This window comes from Hyperolius riggenbachi, chromosome 4 (genome assembly GCF_040937935.1).
Source record: "Hyperolius riggenbachi isolate aHypRig1 chromosome 4, aHypRig1.pri, whole genome shotgun sequence".
NCBI classification, from domain to species: domain Eukaryota; kingdom Metazoa; phylum Chordata; class Amphibia; order Anura; family Hyperoliidae; genus Hyperolius; species Hyperolius riggenbachi.
The window spans coordinates 170,262,247-170,287,342 of NC_090649.1; the positions used below are offsets into that span (position 1 = coordinate 170,262,247).

Genomic DNA, 25,096 nt, shown 5'->3' on the forward strand with positions numbered 1-25,096 from the left:
TTTCTTTTTTTTTAACAAACATAATTATAATTTTCAGTTTAGAAACAGGGAAGATTAACGTTTTGAGAATTGCCGATTTCATACATATTACTTAATGATTTATCAATTCTTAAAACACTATTTCTAAACGAAATTCTACACAATATTTTTATAAACGATAATACTGCTTATCGTTTACACCAAGCGCCCTTTTTTCCCGACGCCCTTTTTTGATGTACGCGTGCTCTACTGCACAGGTGCGAGACAACGGCACAGTAGAGTGGACCCGATCAGGCTCAGCTATTTCTACTGGAGCCAGAGGGGCTGTATAGTACTTCACCTGTACTGGATCCCTAAGGTAAATATCGCTGTGTGCTGCAAGCGCCTGCATGATTTCACCAATAGGCTTGTTGGAGTATTTTCAAGAGGAGCCAGCGTTGGATCGATTCTACAAAGAAGGATGGGGGAAGCCTCATTAGGATCTAAAGGCTTCTTCCTCCGGAGGTAAGTACCTCACAGGGGCACTTTTTCAAATTACAGATTCTCTTTAAACATCACCTAGGAGAAAACTTAGAAAAATAAGTGAATTAAATAAGTGTTGTGGTCTCAAATTCACTTAATACCATTGTAAGCAACAGTGAGATATTACTGCTAAAGGTGACCTTTATCTATATTTTAATTAATACAGGGTAAAAGCACCAGTCTCCTATTCTGAAATTCTGGTCATAACTTATCATTGGCTCAGTCTTAGCTGCAGATGTATAGCAATGCAGAACATGATGCTAGTTGATATAAACCCTGCTGACTGATAAAGCAAAGCTTTTCACACTGAGGAGGACTTGAGACACTTGAGACGCTGAGGAATGTCAGGGTAGAGTTTCATCTGTTATGGGCATTCTTTTGGAGGTCTTGAATCAGTTACTTAAGGTCTCAGGCTCTGGATGAAGATAGAAACTATTTTCAGTTTTCTACTGCCTGGTAAACTTATCTAGCACCGCTTTTCATTAACCTCCCTAGCGGTATGGACAGATATATCCGTCCATAAAAACATGCTGTGAACAGTATAAACGTGCATACAAATCAATACTCTCCTGCACTGTATACTAGACCCTTGCTTGACACATTTTGGCAATTTACAGGAAAAAAAGGTTTTAAAAATAAATGTTATCACTTTTTGCACAGAAATCCTGGGAAAATTGACCGCCAGGGGTTATAGGACCACTATCGCGAAATAAGTAGGCAGTTAAAATCTGACAGAATCGACTGGTATTGGGCCAGTCCATCTCTTCATGGGGGATTCTCAGGGTTTTCTTTGTTTTCAACAACATTTCCTGAACAGCAGTTTAACTGCCAAAATAGTAAGATACCAGCCAGCGTCCCTACTCACTTGCATACTATTTTGTCAGTTAAGGCCCGTTCACACTGCACGCATTTCCAGCCGCGTTTTGGAAACGCGTGCAGGTGGCCGACATGCACGACATCAGACATTGCATAGAGTGCAATGTCTGATGTTCACACAGCATGCGTTCCGGACCTGTGCGGTCCGGGAATGCATGCTGCACGCAGATTTTACAAAAACGCGCGGCTGTCTGATTCACTTTTCAGTGATGGGATCAGCCACGCAACGCATACGAACGCGGATGGCGTGCGTTCGTACGCGTTGCGTTCTGCATGCGTGGCCGTCCGCGTTTTGCAGTCTGAACGGGCCCTTAGACTTTGCAACTGCTATTCATGAAATGCTGTTGAAAACAAAGAAAATCCTGAGAATCCCCTATGAGGAGATGGACTGGCCCAAAATCTGTCGCTTCTGTCAGATTTTAACTGCCTACTTTTTTCATGATAGTGGTCCTTTAAGGCTCCAAGAAGTATTACCTCTCACCCATAATTGTGTTATAACTATTTTAGACATAAGTGTTTTTTTTTTAAATATATGAACTGGTATGAAGTTCTTTTAGACATATTTACCATTGCTTTCGCTGGCAGTGTACCACAGGTTGCCTAATTAGTGCAACCAGCATTACCTAAGTAATGCGAACATTGCTGGGGTAACACCCGCAACAGCCAGACCTAGTTGGACCTATGTGGAGCATAGCTTAACTGTTACTGATTAATAATTATTGCCATTTGGGTCCTTTTACATTTGGAGCAGTGTGATTTCCGACCAGCAAAAATGGCTACTGAATCGCACCGCACCAGTACATACACTTTAGTACATGCGGCAGACTGCGCTGACAGGGAAACCAGAGGCAATCCAACCCCAAAGGGCCACACCCACCCACTCTACATGGAGGCTGCAGTCTCTGCATCAGCCAGAGCACTTCCATCGCATAGCAGTAAGCGTGTCATGTTCCTTTGACTTTAGAGGCAATTGAGATGAAGTGTGTTAGGTGGAAGCAACATAACGCAATGTGGTAAGTGTAAATAGGGATTAAACATACTGCCTGTGAGACATTAGCCTCTGATTGCAGGGAATAGGCAAAAAGGTCAATAGTTCATAGATTGTAGCTCTGGGACATGAAAGGACTGTGCGATTCATCTACCACAAGACAACATTATAACACATGTTTTAGCTTTTAAACACAAATAAGGGGGCTCTTAAAAAGTCATATGTATGAGTAGAAGGTTAGAAATAAGTGTTTGTCTAGTTAATTTATCTTCAGCTCAGGTTTGCTTTAAATTTACCGTTGATCACTGATGACAAGTTGATCACGGTAGGATGCCCCCTCCCCAATCTGTGTAGTGAGCAGTTGATCTTTTAAAAATGGGCAGAAGGATGTGTAATATCATAGCCTAGGCAAAACATCACTGGGGGCGGGACTACAATGCTTAATGCATAGCTAGGTCATCACTAAAGCTACATACACACGTCCAAAAAGCACATGACCAACTGCACGACCTGACCAACCATATGACCTGTATGTCCATACAAGTAGATGACTAAACAACCAACTCTGTTACATACTGCACACACAAGCAGAATGACGAACTGTGCAATACGCCCACCAGTTGCTTGAATAGATCTGACCGTTGGATCGGGCAGACCACCTGTTATCAGTTGCTGGTTCCCGTTCGCCGGCGATCCGTTCCGGCCATCTCTAGTAGTGATGAGCGTAATACTCAAATTAAAATTACGCAAAATGTTGCATAATTCAGGAAATTACGATTACGGACATAATGAAATATCCCTAATTTTGTGAAATTTTGTGTTTATGCACAATTTTGCAATTTCGATTGTTTTTCGCAATTTCTATTGTTTCTGTCCAGAGCCTCTTGATACATTTAAAGTGACAGTACGTGCATGGACCTTTGCGTTATCAGATATTGCAAGGCCCAAAACCAAGTGTCTCAGCATGCATGACTGCTAAGTGCACCTTGACAAAGAGCACCTGTCTTAGAAGTGGCTGCAGATTGAGCCCCCTGACACATTTAAAGTTACAGCATGTGCAGGGGCCTTTGCATTATCAGTATTTGCAATCAGTACTTGCAATCAAGGAGTGACTTCCCTGAGTTCAATAATTACTTAAATTTGCATAATTACTATTAAAAATGAAATTACGTCCATTTGCATATTTAAAATGACTATTTCTATAGAAAACACGAAATTACACAATTTTGCGTTAAATGCGAATGTGCACCAAAACGCAAAATTACATGCCGGAAATTGCACTTACGGAATTCCAAATTATGGTTTGTATGGCAACTACAAAATTATGAATTTGTGTCGTAGTGGCAAAATTCACTTCCATAACTACAAAAATGTGAAATTACGGAAACGCGAAATTACGCAAATTTCAACTCAACACTAGCTGATTGTAGGGGGGCCAGCTTCACAGCACCCATACAGCAGCATAAGTACAAATTTTCATAAATTGTTGATATGTGGTTTAAATCATCACCCCTACTGGTACATAAGCTTTTCAATCTAAAGTATACATTCTGTATTAATCTAAGTCTGTGCTCAGAACAGGGCATCCTCCTGTCCTTCACTTTAGTTATTTCCTCACTCATTTATATCCACATCTATTCACACCTCTCTGATCAACTCTATAATTCTCATTCCAATTGTACAAATCTTACCCTTGAAATCTTTACTGGCATTCGCAAAAACCTTCTCTTTGGGTAAGCATATAGGACATTGAACTCAATGCCTATTTTATTTTGTGCTTCTTTCATATTGCAGAATATAAATTACTGTCACCTCAAACATAACTTACTTTTTAAATAGTCCATTGTTTGTTAACCTTCCAGGTGATAAATCCCCCATGGCTGGCTTATTCTTAGTAAGAATTTACTATTAATGCATACATTTTTCCATACAATGTTACGTAACTCTCATTGCTATATTTATTTATTTGTACTGTTTTCTTTATCTATGCAGGTTTGAGTCAAATGCTGGGCATACACGGTTAGATTTGTCTTATCAATCGAGCCGATGATGGCTCCATTGATAATTTCCGACGCGTCCAATACCACGCCAGATCGATTCCGCGCTCGATACCGGCAGGCAGAACAAAAGAATCAACGAGTGGAAGATAAGAAGCTGCCCACAGGGATGAGTGGGAATCGAACCGGGCACCCGCGGGGACGAGCGGGGACATGCCGGAATCTATCGTCCGACTCGATTACACGGTACCGTGTATTCCCAGCATTAGTTTGTAGAACAACCTGGTAGGGAATGGGGCTATATTAATAAATATAAATTAAAGAAGATGAAGAAGAATTTAAGAATACACCATTGAAACTATCTGTCATTAGTGTGAAAACTACATAACTATATATATATATATATATATATATATATATATATATATATATATATATATATATATATATATATATATATATATATATATATATATATATATATATATATATATATATATATATGCATACTGTACATTAATACATACATTCATACATACATACACACACAAAATGGTTTGACTTTCTCCAATGTGCTATACATGCTACCAACAGATTGGTAGAGGTCAGTGGTCAGAGGGATATTTTTTTTATAAAATGTTATACAATGCACAACTGCACAAAAAGATAGTGGATAAGACAGCTAGTTTTGAGTAAACCTCTCCCCCAGATGTTCATTTGCATCAGGTCAAGTCAACACCCAGAAAATCTCCACCAGTCAGTTGTGTGGGCAGTCAGCCCAGTGAACTGTAAAGCAAAGCTTTTCATCACTTATGAAGTTTACTGTAGTATATTCATCTTCACAGTAGAAGCTCATGCTCTTTGCATGTTTAGATGACCTTCAAACTCCCAGTGGGAACCTCCAATCAATGACTACATAATGGCAAGACAAAGGATTCCATACCTTGTCCTTGTTAATGCTGTCAGAATCACTTGAGGAAACCATCATGTAATGTAAATGTGACCTTGGCAAGTGTGTTACATTATGTGGTCTTTGTAGGTCAGCAGATGTGACGGATACTATTTTCACTGTGTGATGCAGATAGTATTGTGATAGTGTAATATCTGTTATTATATAAAGGCCGCTAATTGGAGATTTTCACTTAGTAACTTCTTTCAACTCTCCAGGGAGATAGACCCCATGCTCCAAAAATACACTGGCTTTCATTTACTAAGGATCTTTAATGCCAAATAACACCACTGAACAGTGAAAGGACTGAGTGATATCGAAAATACAGCCTAAAATCCATTGCTACAAAATGAAGAAAGTTTGCAACCCTCATCTGGTGAATTACAAATAACATAAAGGGTTACTAAACAAACAAACAAACAAACACAGCACATTTATATCGCGCTTTTCTCCTGGCGGACTCAAAGCGCCAGAGCTGCAGCCACTAGGACGCGCTCAATAGGCAGTAGCAGTGTTAGGGAGTCTTGCCCAAGGTCTCCTACTGAATAGATGCTGGCTTACTGAACAGGCAGAGCCAAGATTCGAACCCTGGTCTCCTGTGTCAGAGGCAGAGCCTACTAACTAACTAACTAACTACTAACTAAACTAACTAAAAGGTTAGTAAAATATCACACACATATGCAGAGTGAATAGTTTATATTATATTGACTCGAGGATGTTCTAAAAATATTACAGAATTTATTTTTTACTACGAGGCATTGAGGCAATGCATGCAACAACAATATTGAACACAAACCTTTTGGCAATGCTCACTAAGTTAAGTTATGCCACTGGAGAGGCTTTCAAAAATCATTGTGAACATAGTGCTGTAAATATGCTTCTCCCCACTCCCTACATTGACATTTTCAGTCTGCTGCAAGCCACAGTATTTCCTGTTGTCTACTTCTAGTGACATGTAATGAGAAACGCCAGAGAAAATATGCTGTAATGAGAAGGGAGCCAGATAAAATATGCTGCAAGCCTACAACATGGCCGAAGATCCTGGTGCAGCTCCACTGATGACTCTGCATTTGGCCAGATGGGGGTGGGGGGTGCACTAGGGAGTAGGGGAATGGGTGTGTCCTCAGGCATAGGCCTGTAAGTAGTGATAACGTTATTACTGATTAAAAAAGGACATGGCTAAAACGTGAAAACTGCTAAGTCCATAAGGGGAAAAGTTGCAAAGTGGTTGCATGTAACTGGGAGTCATGATACACTCCGCAAATAGAGCAATTTAATTTAGGTGGACCATGAAAGATCTGTTCAACAGGACATTTTGAACTTTTTCCTAGGCACATGACCAACAACTGAACTATAGTAGCAGAAAGAAAGAGTCAGACAGATGCTAGCTTAGTCAAATCCATGGCAACTATTCAATAAAAGAATAAAAAAAAAACCCTCACCCAGTGCAAGTACAATTATTGGTATGCTTCACAACATTGTTTAGCAGCTGATGCAGTCTAGAGTGTAATGCTTAAAATGCCAGGATGGCTTCACTCTGTTTATAATGGTATATATATATACAGTGGGTTGCAAAAGTATTCGGCCCCCTTGAAGTTTTCCACATTTTGCCACATTACTGCCACAAACATGCATCAATTTTATTGGAATTTTACGGGAAAGACCAATACAAAGTGGTGTACATGTGAGAAGTGGATCAAAAATCATACATCATTCCAAACATTTTTTACAAATCAATAACTGCAAAGTGGGGTGTGCATAATTATTCGGCCCCCTGAGTCAATACTTTGTAGAACCACCTTTTGCTGCAATTACAACTGCCAGTCTTTTAGGGTAGGTCTCTACCACCTTTGCACATCTAGAGACTGAAATCCTTGCACATTCTTCTTTGCAAAACAGCTCCAGCTCAGTCACATTAGATGGACAGCGTTTGTGAACAGCAGTTTTCAGATCTTGCCACAGATTCTCGATTGGATTTAGATCTGGACTTTGACTAGGCCATTCTAACACATAGATATGTTTTGTTTTAAACCATTCCATTGTTGCCCTGGCTTTATGTTTAGGGTCATTGTCCTGCTGGAAGGTGAACCTCCGCCCCAGTCTCAAGTCTTTTGCAGTCTCCAAGAGGTTTTCTTCCAAGTTTGCCCTGTATTTGGCTCCATCCATCTTCCCATCAACTCTGACCAGCTTCCCTGTCCCTGCTGAAGAGATACACCCCCCGAGCATGATGCTGCCACCACCATATTTGACAGTGGGGATGGTGTGTTCAGAGTGATGTGCAGTGTTAGTTTTCTGCCACACATAGCGTTTTGCATTTTGGCCAAAAAGTTCCATTTTGGTCTCATCTGACCAGAGCACCTTCTTCCACATGGTTGCTGTGTCCCCCACATGGCTTGTGGCAAACTGCAAACGGGACTTCTTATGCTTTCTGTTAACAATGCCTTTCTTCTTGCCACTCTTCCATAAAGGCCAACTTTGTACAGTGCACGACTAATAGTTGTCCTATGGACAGAGTCTCCCACCTGAGCTGTAGATCTCTGCAGCTCGTCCAGGGTCACCATGGGCCTCTTGACTGCATTTCTGATCAGCGCTTTCCTTGTTCGGCCTGTGAGTTTAGGTGGATAGCCTTGTCTTGCTAGGTTTACAGTTGTGCCATACTCCTTCCATTTCTGAACGATTGCTTGAACAGTGCTCTATGGGATGTTCAAGGCTTTGGAAATCTTTTTGTAGCCTAAGCCTGCTTTAAATTTCTCAATAACTTGATCCCTGACCTGTCTTGTGTGTTCTTTGGACTTCACGGTGTTGTTGCTCCCAATATTCTCTTAGACAACCTCTGAGGCCCTCACAGAGCAGCTGTATTTGTACTGACGTTAGATTACACACAGGTGCACTCTATTTAGTCATTAGCACTCATCAGGCAATGTCTATAGGCAACTGACTGCACTCAGATCAAAGGGGGTCAAATAATTATGCACACATCACTTTGCAGTTATTTATTTGTAAAAAAATGTTTGGAATCATGTATGATATGCGTTCCACTTCTCATGTGTACAGCACTTTGTGTTGGTCTTTCATGTGGAATTCCAATAAAATTGATTCATGTTTGTGGCAGTAATATGAAAAATGTGGAAAACGTCAAGGGGGCCGAATACTTTTGCAACCCACTGTGTATATATATATATATATATATATATATATATATATATATATATTCTCCAAAACTTTTAACCCTGAACTCCTTGCAGGCTGTTATTGATAGAATTGTTGAGCCCACCTGTCTGGTCCTTTGCTTTATAAACAATACCAGCCTATATGGTGCTTGGAATGGAATGTGCTCTAAAAAAGGGTCAGGTAGGTAATACTTTCCCCTTTGCAAAATTCCCTTGTCAGTGTCAGTTTGTTAGGCAGCCACAATGAGCTGCTTGAAGCAAATCCTTACTACCTTGCCTTATAATTGAAATAGCTAGAATTGTATACATGTGCTGTTATCTATTTTTCTGTGTTGCTCCTACAATTAGGCTGCACATTTTAAGTTTCTATATAAAACATGATGTGCTCTGTTTTATTCAAAAAGATTGGGATTCAAAGTACTTAACAGGAATGGTCAATTAGATGGAAATTGTTTTTAGTTGAATTATGCAAATGTATGCAGCTTGAAAATTGACCAAATGAGGCCAAGGTAGGATTTAACTGTTTTATTTTTAACATGCCTAAATTGCATTACAAATTTGCATAATCCTGCATCAACTCCAGATCTTTTACATCCAATCGACCATCCCTAGTACTACTGAAAGAGACTTAACTAAGCCTGAACATAACACAGCTCTAAGCGAACTACTGGCTATGCTCGATGACAGGGCAGCACAGTGGCGTAGTGGTTAGCACTTTTGCCTTGCAGCAATGGGCCCCCGGTTCAAATGCCAGCCAGGTCAACATCTGCAAGGATGTATGTTTGTATGGTCTCCCCGTATCTGTGTGGGTTTCCCACAGGCACTACGGTTTCCTCCCACTTCCAAAAACATACAGGTAAGTTAATTGGCTTCCCCATAAATTGGCCCTAGACTGTGATACACACGTTACACGATACATATATAGACATATGACCAGGCCCGGATTTACCTCACAGGAGCCTATAGGCACAGATGTCCTTGCACCCTCCATGAACTTGCAACCCTCTGCTGAACTGCATTGCAAGTGTGCTGGCTGCCCCAATTGTCACTTCTCTCTTACTTCCCTTGCCCCTCATAGGTAAAAACAGGTGTCCCTTAGTATAAAGGTATCCAGAGGTACCCTCAGAATTACATAAGCAGCTAGTGAGATCTCATCAGTGGAACTGAGAGCAGGGCTAGTAACCTCTTATTTACACTCTTATCAGGACTCTGCATATGGAAGTAAGGAGGCACTTGGTGAGAGGAGGGAGACGCCTTTCCATCATCAGGTGCCTGTAGGCATGTGCCTACAGTGCCTTATGGTAAATCCGTCCCTGCATATGACTATGTAGAGATTAGATGGTGAGCCCCTCTGAGGGGACAGTCAGTGACCAGACAATATACTCTGCATAATATGTCAGCGCTATATAAATAAATAAATAAATAATGGCTGTTACCAGATTTATCTTGGTGTAGTAGGATATCATTTAGTAGAGTATGCGTTGATGTCAGTCGCCATTCAAAATTTAGGATTAACACAGTCACACAGAGCATGACCTGGATGCAGTGACCACATTTCCTCTCTATGTCCACACTCTGACACACTTACTGTCCACCTTCCCCTCTCCAGCATGTTCATTTATAGCAGCAAAGGGAAAAGGAAGCAGGGAGTCACACTGCATTGTGAGTGGTACGGAGGTAGTCTCTGCCCTCTGGTCAGAGGCTACCATGGGACCATGCTAATGATCAGATCTGCATGCAGATTGACACTAGGGGATGCTACACTACAGTAACGCAGATCAGTTAACACATGACAATGAATGCATTTACAGTCACAGATGCTGGTTTTAATTTACGTTTAGGGTTACAACAGGATCCATGATTGAGTAACAGAAATAGACAGTCAGTGACATCTATGTTTTTTTTTTTTTCCAAGAAACCTATGTTTCTCAGGACAGTATCCTAGGCATTAACCAGCAGTTTAATAAAGAATGGTATTTAGGGAAGATTAGCAGCTAATTGGTTTAAGATTATGTCTTTATTGGTAAACAGTTATTCGGAAATACAACTATCAATTCTGTTTAAGTCCCTCTATAAAGTATGCAAAAAATAAGCTTCCTAGTTAATCTATGAAGCCAGCAACTAGAAGGCATTTAAAGTATACCTTAATAGCCTGATAAAACAACTGTATCTTTAGAAAAAAAACAGTAAACAGCACTTTTCCTTGAAACATAAAATACTAGTGCAAGTAAATTTGACATGAGAATGCAGCAGTAACAGTTATCATAGAAGTGTGCTGATAAAGCTGGACATGACACTATAAGAGTAATAACTGACTAAATGAATTGTATTATGGCAGTATTACTGTTAAGGTGTATGTAGAGGGGAGGTTAGTGTTAGGTGTAGGTGAGAAGGAGGTATTTGTTCTGTGTAGTTGGAGGGAGGTTAGTGTTAGACATATAAGCAGGGAAGGTTAATGTGAATATAGGATAACAAAGGTTGATAGCAGAGTATTGGTAACACTATTGATATAATCTGCTACACACACACCAGAAGATAGTCGAATATTGGCAAAAATATTCTACGATCTGCAATACCTTGGACCCATTTTTCATTGTGGCCTTTTCCTGGAGTTCTATATTCCTATTTTGCTTTTATGAGTTCAATATCCAGGTTTAAAATGAAAATGTGCTGATGGTATCCACTGTTGCTCTTTACATTTATTTAGCTCCCATAGAGATTACTTCATATCTCCAAACCCAGTGACAGCTAACGTAAACAGGACCTTATGTGCTTCATTAGATCACCATGATATTGTCCAGAAATCCTGACCCTTTTTAAACAGAATGCTCAGTACTCATTTTGAACACGTAGACTAATCCATTGACCCATCTACCAATGAAATGCGTATGGTTTACATGCACATAAAAACAAAGAATTCAAGGTAAAAGAAATAATAAATCCATTGGTCCTTGCAATACATAGAGCCAAACAAGACAACTTTTATTTTAGTTCTTATTATTATTATTATTTTATTTTATATTATTATTATTATTTAGTATTTATATAGCGCCGACATATTACGCAGCGCTGTACAGTGTATATATATATATCTTGTCACTAACTGTCCCTCAAAGGAGCTCACAATCTAATCCCTACCATTGCCATATGTCTATATTATGTAGTGTATTACTGTAGTAATATTATTATAATATTACTTATTATGTAGTATTATATATATAGTATAATATTACTTATTATGTAGTACTGTAGTCTAGGGCAAATTTTTAGAGGTAGCCAATTAACTTATCTGTATGTTTTTGGAATGTGGGAGGAAACCGGAGTGCCCGGAGGAAACCCACGCAGACACGGAGAGAACATACAAACTCTTTGCAGATAGTGCCCTGGCTGGGATTTGAACCAGGGACCCAGCGCTGCAAGGCGAGAGAGCTAACCACTACGCCACCGTGCAGCCCCTTATCAACAGGAGTACAACTTCCCTTTAAACACATTGGCCCATATGCAATTCACTTTTTCACCTGAGTTTTCTCCTAGGAGATAATTTTTCATTTTAGATTTAAAATAACTTTCCAGCATTTCTCAACTAAAAAAGTACCAAAAAGTAGGTGAAAAGGTACTATAAAAAATATTTTGAGTTTTTTTTTTGCTTGCTGATGGCTTAAAGGGCATTTTATTGACACGTTTAAAAATATCACCAAGGAAAAAACTCAGGAGAAAAAACGAATTGCATATGGGGCTGTGGATTAATAGGGATGTTCTTCTGACCTGCTTAATTCAAAAGCTGTAAACCCACTAATTACAGTCAAACAGCATATAAAGCATCCTGTGTACAGCAGTTTTTGAATGATTGTAGTATCTAAAGAAATATGTCATTGTAGGCTATTACATTTCATCATGGCTACATAAAAAACTGAGCTGTCCTATTCCTATCACTGGCAATACACTTAAAAAGGTACACATTAAAAATGTTTTCTGGATTTTAAAGCCAATCATTATTGCATTTCCTAATAAAAGATTAGTCACATACCCAACTAATTAGAACAACTGGCAAAAATGTATGCAAAAGTTTGTCTATTTGTGTTTGGCCACTAGATGATGTATAAGCTGCATTGTTTTAAAAGTAGAGCACTGTATAATGCACAGATAATCAATATAGAGAAATGTCAGATCTATCAAGCCTATGAGCAAAGCAATGATGACTAATGGTGATCTGCAAACTACAATATGACACCAAAGCAAAGATTTGCTAGATACTTTATTACTACTAGATTTAGCTTAGTGTCTTTTGAATATAAGTATAACAACAACCATCTCTGTGATTTTTTATTATGTCCAAGATAATGCCTTCTATAACAAACATATTCATACACATTGTAGTTAAATATGAATATACAAGCATTTTGGAACACCAGTGCAAGCAGTCTGTTATCATGGAAACAGCTTAGAGATGTAATAGTTGTATTGCAACCTGAAACTATGTTTACTTTCATTTAGAACAGCTGTGGCTTTTGACACTATTTGTGGCAGTTTGTGCAGAAGATAGATTCAGAGAAATCTGTAAAGGGCACTAAGTGCTAATATGATCATAAAAAGGCTTATTTTTTCTTAATTTATAAGCTACAAAGTGTTAAAATATAACAAGATAACAGTAAGAGGCAATAACTTCTATATAAAGTAAATTAAAAGAAAAAAAATAATTATAATAAATAACTCACCCAGTTTTTGCAAAGTTTGCCCAGTATTTCATTATGTTTCTGCTTAGGATTTCTTCCTCTCTGGTATAATTAAGTCGTCTATACATTGGGATTCCAAACACAAATTCAATCTCATAGCCATGAACTACTCCCATCCAATCTGGCCATGCCAGCTTGGAAGATCTGTGATTGAAGTAGTATAAGTAAGCTTTGTTTCCAAGTTCACTATTTCTCTTTGTAAACTCCAACAGCGGACATATAAAATTGTAGTCTCCTACGATATTATTCATGGCATCTCGATTTCGACTGGTGTTCTGTTCCTCCTCAAAGTTTGTATAATGAAAAAGGACGGAATCTATTGCAAGTTCAGTGCCTTTTGGAAAAGCCAGTTTAATGCTCTCTTGGAGATGCGTCCAGTCTATAAAACTTTCATGATCCTTGCTAAATCCAGGTATTTGATACACTAAGAAATATGACCCCTCATCTTTATTGACCCCAGTTAAAATCTGAGTGTTCTTTTTAAGCTGCCCAAGTTGTAGTAAATGTTCAGGTAAATCCATGAGAAAATCTCCATCAACAGCAGGAGGAAAAGTAATTTCTATTAAAGATTTACTTCTAAGAACAGAAAAGGATTTTTCAATTAATTCTTGAGGAGTCTTGCTTCGAAGACAAGCAATTATTTCGGTTTCATTTCTGAAGGAACAGCTTAAGAGGTTTGCTAATATCAATGCACGAGTGTGAGCTTCTGTACTACTGACAGCTCCCCAAGGTGCATTAGCAGTCCCACTTTGCATAATAGCTCTTGAAAAATATGGATGACTTTTAGGAGAAAGAAGATGATAACTAACTGATGCACCACCAGCACTTTCTCCGAAAAGTGTTATGCTTTTGGGGTTCCCACCAAAGGCTGCAATGTTCTCGTGAACCCATTGAAGTGCCAATCTTTGATCAAACAAACCGATATTCCCTGGTGCTTCAGTGTTGCCCGGGAAGGCCAAAAATCCCAATACACCCAATCTGTAGTTAAATGACACAACAATTACACGTTCATTGCGGGCTAGGAACTTTCCATCATAAAGATCTAAAGAAGCTGTTCCAGTTTCAAAGCCACCACCATATATCCATACCATGACACTAGCATTCCTTGGCTTTGGACTGGGTATCCATATATTAAGGTAAAGACAGTCTTCGCTTAGTTCTGTATTAGGATTCCACATCTCGGCACCAGAAAAACCTGGGAATACTTGATCCACATACTGATAGCAAGAGCTTCCATATTTTGTAGCATTCCATATTTCTGACCAAGGTTTGATAGGCTCTGTTCTTTTAAATCTTAAAACTCCAACTGGGGGCTCTCCATATGGTATCCCAAGGAATGCAGTAATAGTCTTTGAAAAAACAGATATCTGAAGCCCTCTTACTTTTCCATATTTGGTCTGAACAATGTCATCATGATCATCATCATCATCACCACAATGAACATTTGTGCAAAAAATATAAATGATAGTCAAGCAGATTGCAGAGATTTTCTTTTTATAAGTCAGATTATACCACATCACTGATAACTGTAAACATAAAATAAGTACATACTGTTATAACATAAGTTAATATATTTATATAGTTATACCATTCGATAATGTGTAACACAATGCAATGGAGAAATATGAGCACTGTTTACAGGATACCCGAGGCAAACTATTTTGGGCAAGTGGAATCTTCCTCATGCCCATCGCTCCCTTTGTTCACCTCCATGCCTCTCCGTTGCGGTGTAAAAGCCCCTGTAAGTGACGGGCAGGATGGCCAGGTCACGCAGTACTGTGCATGTACTGGCCCAGCAGCGTGTGTCCTGCTCCAATGGCAGAGAGTGCTCTACACATGTGTACTACATACGTGTAGTACGTATGTACTTGTAGTGCCCCAGCCAAGGGAGTGCCCAACTTGGCCAGCACTTGCACAGTAGTGCGCAACCTGCCTACGACTTACATGGACTTTTACACCATAAGGGTGGGGGTGGAGGTGAACAGGGGAAGCGGTGGATATGAGGTCTTCCCCTGCCCATACATGCCCGGAGTCTCCATTTACACAAAGGAGCTCACCTTGGGTATCCTTTGAAGCAGAATTCCTGTATGAAGTGTAAAGGCACTGCTGAGTATCCCACTAATGCTGGGTACACACCATGCATTTTCCCGCTCTATCCGTGGGTCGATCGGGATCGATTTTACTATTTCTGACATGCTCGATTCGGGCTTCAATCATTCCTGCCATCGATTTTGCAGACGTAACTTAACATGCAAATCGACGGCAGGAACGATCAAAGCCCAAATCGAGCACATTGGAAATAGTTGAATCAATCCCGATTGACCTGGGAAAACGCATGGTGTGTACCCAGCATAATAGTGGTAAATTTGCTACTGTCGGATCACATGGTGACCACATTAACTATACCTTCTTATCTTTACATAAATCTCTGTTTATGTCATGGAGACACATCAGTATAAGAGTAGGCAGGATTTCAGTGCAACTAAGGGAACCCTTAAAGTGTGGTCTGATCATGATAATTTTGGCTGTAATTTGTTGAAATGAAGGATGGATAATGGATGTGTTTTTGTTTTTTTTGCTGTTTCTCACTTTTGGTATTGGTCCATGACATCGTGGAGACTAATATAACAAATCACATTTTTATACCTGATGTCCAGGCTGAAAGCAAGTATATTTGGCATGGTTTCTTTCAGCTCAAACTCACCTCCACACATTTATTGGCAAAAGAAAAGTGTGTCCAGCACTAGTGCTGAAGCTGATAAGAATACAAAGGTAGGCACTGGTAGGTTAGAGGATGAGGTAGAAGAAGGTTGGTTTTATCAGCTAGACATATTAAGGTTAAAGGGAAGGTTCAGGGAGGGTGGGTAAAAAATAAAAATCAATTTCCACTTACCTGGGGCTTCCTCCAGACCGTGGCAGGCAGGAGGTGCCCTCGCCGCCGCTCCGCAGGCTCCCGGTGGTCTCCGGTGGCCGACCCGACCTGGCCAGGCCGGCCGGCTGCCAGGTCGGGCTCTTCTGCGCTCCAAGGCCCAGAACTTCTGCGTCCCACGCCGGCGCGCTGACGTCATCGGACGTCCGCCGGGCTGTGCTGCGCAGGCGCAGAACTACTGCGCCGGCGCAGTACAGCCCGGAGGACGTCCGATGACGTCAGCGCGCTGGCGTGGGACGCAGAAGTTCCGGGCCTTGGAGCGCAGAAAAGCCCGACCTGGCAGCCGGCCTGGCCAGGTCGGGTCGGCCACCAGAGACCACCGGGAGCCTGCGGAGCGGCGCGAGGGCACCTCCTGCCTGCCACGGGCTGGAGGAAGCCCCAGGTAAGTGGAAATTGATTTTTATTTTTTACCCACCCTCCCTGAACCTTCCCTTTAACTACTTTGCATCCAGACCTTGTTGTCCCCTCATGGACCAGAGCGTTTTTGACATTTTAGTGACATCCCTATTTAATCAGCAATAGCTTTATCCCTACTTATCTTTTTCAAAGACAAAGTAGGCTTTCATTGTATGGCATTTTTTCCCTCAAACAATTTTGTTTTCTATGCATTTTAATAGGAAAAATAGGAAAACAAATAAAAAAACACATTATTTCTCAGTTTTGCTAATTCCAGTTTAAAAATATAAAGTACTACTGTACATTAAAAAAACACACATTTTGTTTGTCTATTTCTACTGTTTATCACAAAATTTAGATTATGTTTCTATCACAATTCATGGTGAGGATATTTGATGCTGAAATAATGCTGCAGTGTGAATTTTTCACTAGGAACTGAGAAAATAAAAGTATTTTTAATGGTAAAAATCAACTTTATTGGCTAAGGGAAAATATATATTCCAATTCACCAATTAGTGCTGCAGCAGATAATGCCAGAGGTTTTGCAAAGGAGCAAGCCCAATTGAGCCACAAGACGTACATCTACATTCTCGTGGCTTAGATTAAGTCACAGAGGATGTAGATATACTGTAGTAGTGGATAAAGTGGTTAAAGCTAGGTTAAGTCTAGAGGTTTCATCTATGACTAGGTATAATTTGAAGGCAGAAAGTAAAAAGTTAGGCGTCAAGAAGGGGGATGTTGTTAGCATAAGTGATCTTTCTCATGAGAAGTATAATATCAGGCACAGGAAAGTGAAGTGGTTAGCATTAAACAAACAATGAGAGAACAAATTCTGAACTATCGTATGAAAATGACACTGCATTGTTCAGCAAATAAACTAAAGTAATTTGTGTAGCAAAAACTGGGCATCATTACCGAAACCAACTATAATGTACACATCAAGGCTTATCTCTGTTTTACAGACTAGCATATGTGTTGAAAGCTTCCACATGCAGTTGCTGTTCTGAATTGACTGTTCCCTCCTTGCCATGCTCTACTAGGCAATGTCTAAAACTGATTGATTGCTCCTGGTAAAGAGAGCTGAGGACACTTTCCAGGCCTTCTAAATCCCACCCACATCAAGGAAGCAAAAGACATTGAAACTCTTCCCACTCACTACAGGTCAAGAAATGGAAGGAGCAATCAGCTATTCCATTGTGTGTCCCTCAGACAGGCTGAAGTGGGCTCAGAGAACACACATGTCTATTTGACTGAGATTCCATTCACAAAACTATATGAAGTAGCCACACAATAAAACTGAACAAAAAAAATATGATAAAACTATAGTATAGTTACTTTGGAGTATAGAAATAGATGAGAACTCACTCAGCTCCTCAACCAGTGCTTATTTTGTTTTTGAATGTCTGGTCTGGTCCGCACACACATGCTTTAGGTTACTGGCGCCGAGTACAGTAGAAATGATTTAATAGATCACCCATACAGAAATGATTGATGTGCTATCAATCATTTCTGTATGGGTGATCTATTAAATCATTTTTACTTTTTTTTATTTTAATTTTCCTTGCACTTTAATGATAGACACATATTTATACATTGTTTAATCAATTGCACTAGAAACAGTCAATAGCAACAAATTGCTTGTAAAAATTGTTCATAACATGGAGGTTAATGGTTTGTTTGTGGACGGGTGTGAACCACATGTACATCAGCCTCAGTAATATACAGTATAATTATACATTTATTGAGCATTATGTATTTTTAGGCTAGCACAGACAGGAGCACAATGCGATAAAGGGAAAAAATCTCTTTGTGCATTACACGTGTAATGCAATGCATACATTGAGGATTACAGTACATAAAAAGTATGCTTCACCACAACTCTAAAGGGAACCTGAAGTGAGAGGGATATGGAGGCTGACGTATTTATCTCCTCTTAAGCAATTCCAGTTACCTGGCTGTCCTGCTGATCCTTTGCCTCTAATACTTTTAGCCATAGACCCTGAACAAGCATGTAGCAGATCAGGTGTTTCTGACATTTTTCTCATGTCTAACAAGATTAGCTGCATGCTTATTTCTGGTGTTATTCAGACACTACTGCAGCCAAATAGATCAGCAGGGCTGCCAGGCAACTGGCTTTGTTTAAAAGGAAATATAGTTGGCAGCCTTCATATCCCTCTCACTTCAGGTTCCCTTTAAACATGCATGTCATTCAGTACTGCATAGCTTCACGTTATTTCAACAGATTCCACCACACTGCACGGCTAACATGTCAATGTGAATATACTATTACAATATTTTTGCAATGCATTTGCTATGCAATTATATTGTCCAGAGCAATACACTGTACAAGTAGCCTTATGTCCTAAAAGTAGCCTTATGTCCTAACATGCTGTGCATGTTGCAATGCATCGTAATTCAACAGTGCTGAAAAGAGGCATTGCGACCTATGGTGAAGCATGCAGTGCAATGAAATGATGCTTCACTGCCACTGTAATCAAGCATATTTTCCAGTAAATGCAATACAAACACTATCTTAGTGCAGCAGTTGCTAGGCAGAAAGCACCACCTGCATAATTAATGACCGAACATGCTGGTCCTGTGTACATAAGTAATTGCAGATCAGACTTTGAGAGAAGCTGTCATTATCTTACCACTGTTATCTCTGTCCTGTTGCTCCAGTACTAGGACAAGGGTAGTCTGCACAGATGGCTTTGCAGACAGTAATAATATAATAATACAATAATATATTTATTTAAAGAATATTTTACAAAGGTAGAAACTGGGCTTGACTTTAAAACCTTAACTCCAGCAACAAGTGACTCCAAAAAACTATATCTTACAGGACAACAGAAGTGAGAATAATATGGAGGCTGCCATATTTATTTCCTTTTAAACAATGCCAGTTGCCTGGCAGCCCTGCTGATCTATTTGGCTGCAGCAGTGTCTGAATCAAACCAGAATTGTCAGATCTGACAACAACATCAGAAACACCAGATCTGCTGCATGCTTGTTCAGGGTCTAAATCTAAAAGTATTAGATACAGAGGATCAGCAGGCAACTGGTATTGTTTAAAAGGAAATAAATATGGCAGCCTCCATATTCTTCCCACTTAAGTTGTCATTTAATATATGCATAAAGATGAAAACTGTGAGCTCCTCTGCGGGACACTTGGTGACATGACTACAGTCAATGTTTTGGGAGAATGTATGCTTAAAATATATAAATATGAATATTTTCCAAGGTTCAGGTGTTCAGAGCAACCAACCAGAACACAACATTCACTGAAGTAACTTCAAAACAGAAATTTGGTTTGATGTTGACAATCTATTTTCTACTATAGCCATATCCCTACCATAGTCTGACTGTACATACAAACTTTGTACATTTTTCACCTGAATCAATCATTAGTGATTGTTTTTGGTGGTAGTTTAGATGAGCCACATAAACGCAAATAGCTTAATTACAAACTTGAAAATATATCACCTGAAACAATCATTAGTGCTTGCTTTTGGTAGTTTAGATGAGCCATGTAAACTCAAATTGCTTAAAGAGTATTTGTCACGAAAATCTTAAAATATAAAACACATACAAATAAGAAGTACATTTCTTCCAGAGTAAAAAGAGACATAAATTACTTTTCTCCTATGTTGCTGTCACTTACAGTAGGTAGTAGAAATCATTACCAACAGGTTTTAGGTTTTTCCATCTCTTCATGGGGATTCTCAGCATGGCCTTTATTCTTTATAAAGACATTCCCCGAAAAATATTTATACAAAGATTTTGTCCAGCCTCCCTGCTCGCTGCACACTTTTTTGGCAGTTGGATGGAGCAACTGCCATTCACTAAGTGCTTTTAAAAATAAAGAAAACCAGAGAAACCCCCATGAGAAGATGGGCTAGTCCAAAATCGGTAATGTCAGATTTCTACTACTTACTGTAAGTGACAGCAACATAGTAGACAAGTAATTTTTGGCTCATTTTACTCTGGAAGAAACATACTTCTTATTTATATATGTTTACATGTATTTTAAATGTTAAGATTTTCGCAACAGAGGTCATTTAACCTCGGTAACCAGTGTCGTTTTGTTCTATGAAGGGGCAAGAAGATATAACATACGAAGTTGCCACGGGAACAACTGAAAGCAAGCCGCTGCTTTGGACCACCATATTAACAGATGAGGCCAGTGATATGGTGGGAGGTGTGTGTGCGTGTGTAAGGGGGGGGGGGGGGGGGTCACTGAGGACACTGTGTGACATGTCTTGATAAAGGGGGTACGGTTTATTGAGAAATGTTGGCCAATCAGAGAGGAACAGAGGTGTGGGAGGGGAAAACAGGAGGGAAAGAGGCTTCAGCCAATCAGGCTGCATTAGTTAAGTCTGATGGGGAAGTAGAGAAGCAAAAACAGACAACCCAGCATGCCCTGCAACTTCTCTTTTGTGTACCAAATGTTCTGTGTACCAAATAAGAGTCATGTAAACTGGGGAATGATAATTTATCAACAAGAAATGTAATAGTGATTTTAACTTTTGGATTGCCTGATTAGCATCCGTATTACTTGTTTACCAGATAAAAATTAATAATTGATTTTTTATTTTATGCCCGACAGTTACTCTTTAAAGAGGAACTTCAGCCTAAACAAACACACTGTCATTAAGTTACATTAGTTATGTTAATTAAAATAGATAGGTAATATAATCTCTTGCCCACCCTGTTTTAAAAGAACAGGCAAAGGTTTGTGATTTCATGAGGGCAGCCATCTTTTTGGTTGAAAGAAGGTGACAGGGAGCATGAGACACAGTCCCAACTGTTCTGTGTCCTAATCACCCCTCCCAGTTGCTATGCAACGAGAACAACAACATCAGAAATCCCATCATGCTTTGCACAGCATCAGGGGAAAAAAGCCCAGGCAGTTTTCTTTGATGGGGCGGAGCTTAGCTAAAAATGCAGCTAAAAATGAGACTTCTATAAGAAAAATTAAGTTCTAATGCTGTGAAACTGTTAAAGAAACACCAAGCCTTTTCAGTTTTGCTGAGTAGATTTTTAGTCTGGAGGTTCACTTTAAGTGTTTGTGAGTGTTTGTGTGTGTTTTGCATGTATATATCTATCTTTGTGTATATGTGTGTGCGTCTATCTGTGTCTCTATATGTGTATGTGTGCTTGGTAAGATTTGTGTGTGTGTATGTATATATAGTATATGTGTGTTGGTGTATGTGTGTGTGTTCAGTAGTGTAGTATACTATAAAAGCAACGTTGTAACTAGATATTTCTGTAATAAATATAAGATATTGTTTGCCCACAATCATAAATAAAAAAGTTTACGACACTGAATTACATTTATAGAACAGGAAATCGTTATCTGACATTATTTATAAGTCCATAATCTCACGTATTGTCTTGCTGAGAATTCATAATGCATAAATGCCCTCATCCGACCTTAACATATTAATAACTTTATTTAGGCTAATATTAGTGACACTAATCCTATCATTGCTGTTGTTTCAGTGCTAAACTTTTACATGATAATAGGGCAGGAATTAATATAGCTTAACAAGTGGCTAAAGTAGAAAGGGTGGTAATAAACTGCCGTTTATAAAAATACAGAACAAAGCTGTATTGAGAGTCAGTCTAGTACCATCACAACAATAAATGTATTCTTAGCACATGTTAATTAGTCAACAAAAGGACATTGGTTATCTATGAATGCACAGAGCTTCTGAAGGATTTATTTTTAAGCTATTTTTTTCCTTCCTTATTTAAAAGGAATTTATTTTTATCAGTATATGTTTTCTTTCTTTTCTTATTTGGCCATGGTTAAAACAGAATAGCTTTGACATAAATAATGCCAATTATGGTAACATTTGAAAGTATGGGTGCTTTAACAATTTTCCAATGCTTCAATGCTCTGCTGAGCGCTAATCGTTTGGGTTATGCAGTGCAACTACTAAAACAGCAATATATTAAAAATACAATATCCTAAATGATTTACATGCAGTAAAAGTTACAGCAGATAGACAATTTAATGTACTCATTTGGCATCCCTAATTCTGAATAGAAATCATTTGCATTTTAGAGGGCATCTAAATCATTGCACATGCAAAGCCAATGCTTTTGTTAATAAGTGATATATTTAGTAAAGTATTGCACGGATCACATTCATGGATATTCTGCAGCAGTAGAAACTATTTATAACACTGTCATAGGTATTAAACAATTCAAATATAAGTACATATGAGTCATTTATATCGTAAAGGTGGTACACACAAATCTGGGAGTATTTATTTTGAGTTCAGAAGTACTTGAACTTATGCTGGTTACTTAATTAAAGTACATTTTGTAACAATAATAATAATAATTTTAATAATAATCAACTATTAATAATAATCTAAAATGTCTATAAATAAACCTTAACACTTTTACTTTAATTGAAACATAAAGGCATAAGAGTGCGTGGAATACATTTTTGTCAAGGTATACTTGAGATGATGTTACCCAAAATAGGCGTACTTGGTAAACACTGTCATTCATAAAAAGAAAAACTTGATGTAGCCATGCTGAGAAGTACTGATCTATCTGTCTGTCTTGCTGTTGTTAGAATGTGTTGGGCAGTATTATTTTGCTTTGAAAAGTATTACATTCATTAAAAGGTTGCATTACAGTTACAGTTAAATCATGCTTTAAATTCGTTTTTGTTTTTACTATACATAATGATCAAATTATGAATTATGGTAGAAGGAAAATTAAACCTAATATATTTGTAATAAAAGTATGAATATAGAACCAACTAAAAAGAACAGCTAAGAAGGACACAGATGATAAAAGTGCAATAGCTATACAGAAAGCAAATGCAGCAGTGATTCCCTGTTTAATCATCAGCCTCTGGTACTGTATCTGTTTAAGATGCATTTAGGCTTGAAGCACATTCTCTGCTGAATATACTGCTTTAATTCTGACTGCATCTTCTCAATCAATAGAAAGTGCAATTGAACATGCATTAAAAGCTTCACTGACACACAGAAATGTTAAGACACTTACCCGTGTTAATATTACAAAGTTTTAAACAGTGAGGATCGTAACTAGTTCAGTGCCTAGGAGTACATCTGCTGCCTCAGTTCTGTAAATTGGATAGTAAGGACATTAATAGAAACTGTGTCTGAATTGAGGCTCGCGAGACTTGGCAGCAGCAACTTGATCTGCAGGCAGACGATCTTTACCATCTGACATCTGCTCTATGCATAAAAGTTGATTTAAATGCCTGTTTTTTAAAGTCAGTTCAAAAACAAAACTTGACATGCATGTTTTGCCAAAGGCATGAGTTGTATAGCTCTGCCACTACAAATGCCTTTCTGTGTACTAGAGATGGGATTGTCAAATCAATAATTACATGTCATTTCCATGTATATAAAATGTGTCATCTGCAGCGAATGATCAGATGGCAGTAACAGTAGTGACACCTGCATTCACTGCCTGCAAAAGTGAAATCAGTATTGATAGCTTGCCATAAAAACAGAACTAGTCATGCATTATATTTCTTAGAATAGCATAATCAGCCCCACTGTCGCTCTGGTATGTAATTGCAGACTACTAAACTATTCTAAGGAAATCCTGTTGTGAGCTATGGTGGAAATGGTGGCTTTTTACAGTCATACATTGGAACACAAATGGATAAGTGGATCTTTTCTGCTTTTACCATCTATATCCTACAATCTAAGAATATAATTGCACCATGACTTTGTTGCTTAATACAGCATTTTGCAATGGAAAATGTGCTTTAATTATAAGGATTTCAATGCCTCCATTGTGAAGTGTGCTGTTCAGTCATGTACCTCATGCTTGTTTTCATCATTTGTTGGATGTTGATCGATAATGAGTGGACAGGTCATTTTCCTGGCCCCTTATTATTAAGAAATGGGAAGGTGACTGAGCTGTGCAGCCTCTGTTTGGTGCAGAGAGCAAGCTTTTCACCCCCCCATGCCATTTGTGCCCATATTAACATACAGAAATACCGGATTTAGCCAGAAGTATGAGTGTGTGTGGCGCCCAATAAAGATACATTACAGAACTCTTATGGTGGGTATGCTGAAGGCAGTAGTTCACTGGAGTTAGACTCTGGTGCAAAATAGCAGTGGTTGTTAGGGGTAGGTGAGGAGTGGTTAGAGTTAGCCATAGATGGGGAGGATTCAAGTGAGAATTAGGGTACAGAGAGGGTGATAGGAAAATATTGGTAAAATGACCAATATTCTACTACAGCAATAGTAGAATATTGGTAAAGTTACCAATATTCTATTACCACTATCTTTTTTTATCTTTTGCATTTTTTACACACACACACACACACACACACACACACACACACACACACACACACACACACACACACACACACACACACACACACACACACACACACACACACACACACACACACACACACACACACACACACACACACACACACACACACACACACACACACTGTACACACACACACACACACACACACACACACACACACACACACACACACTGTACACACACACACACACACACACACTTTTTT

General features: G+C 39.0%; 1 protein-coding gene across 1 annotated transcript in view; it reads right to left on the minus strand.

Moving 5' to 3' along the window:
* BCHE (butyrylcholinesterase) overlaps nucleotides 1-23,651 on the minus strand; it is a 116,368-nt gene extending 92,717 nt beyond the window's left edge. The window contains exons 1-2 of the mRNA XM_068279285.1: nucleotides 23,572-23,651; nucleotides 13,197-14,740 (exon numbers count right to left, since the gene is read on the minus strand). Of these exons, the coding sequence (XP_068135386.1) occupies nucleotides 13,197-14,731 (1,535 nt within the window). The 5' untranslated portion in view covers nucleotides 14,732-14,740; nucleotides 23,572-23,651. The remainder of the gene's footprint in view (nucleotides 1-13,196; nucleotides 14,741-23,571) is intronic.
* Between the last annotated feature and the right edge of the window lie 1,445 nt (nucleotides 23,652-25,096).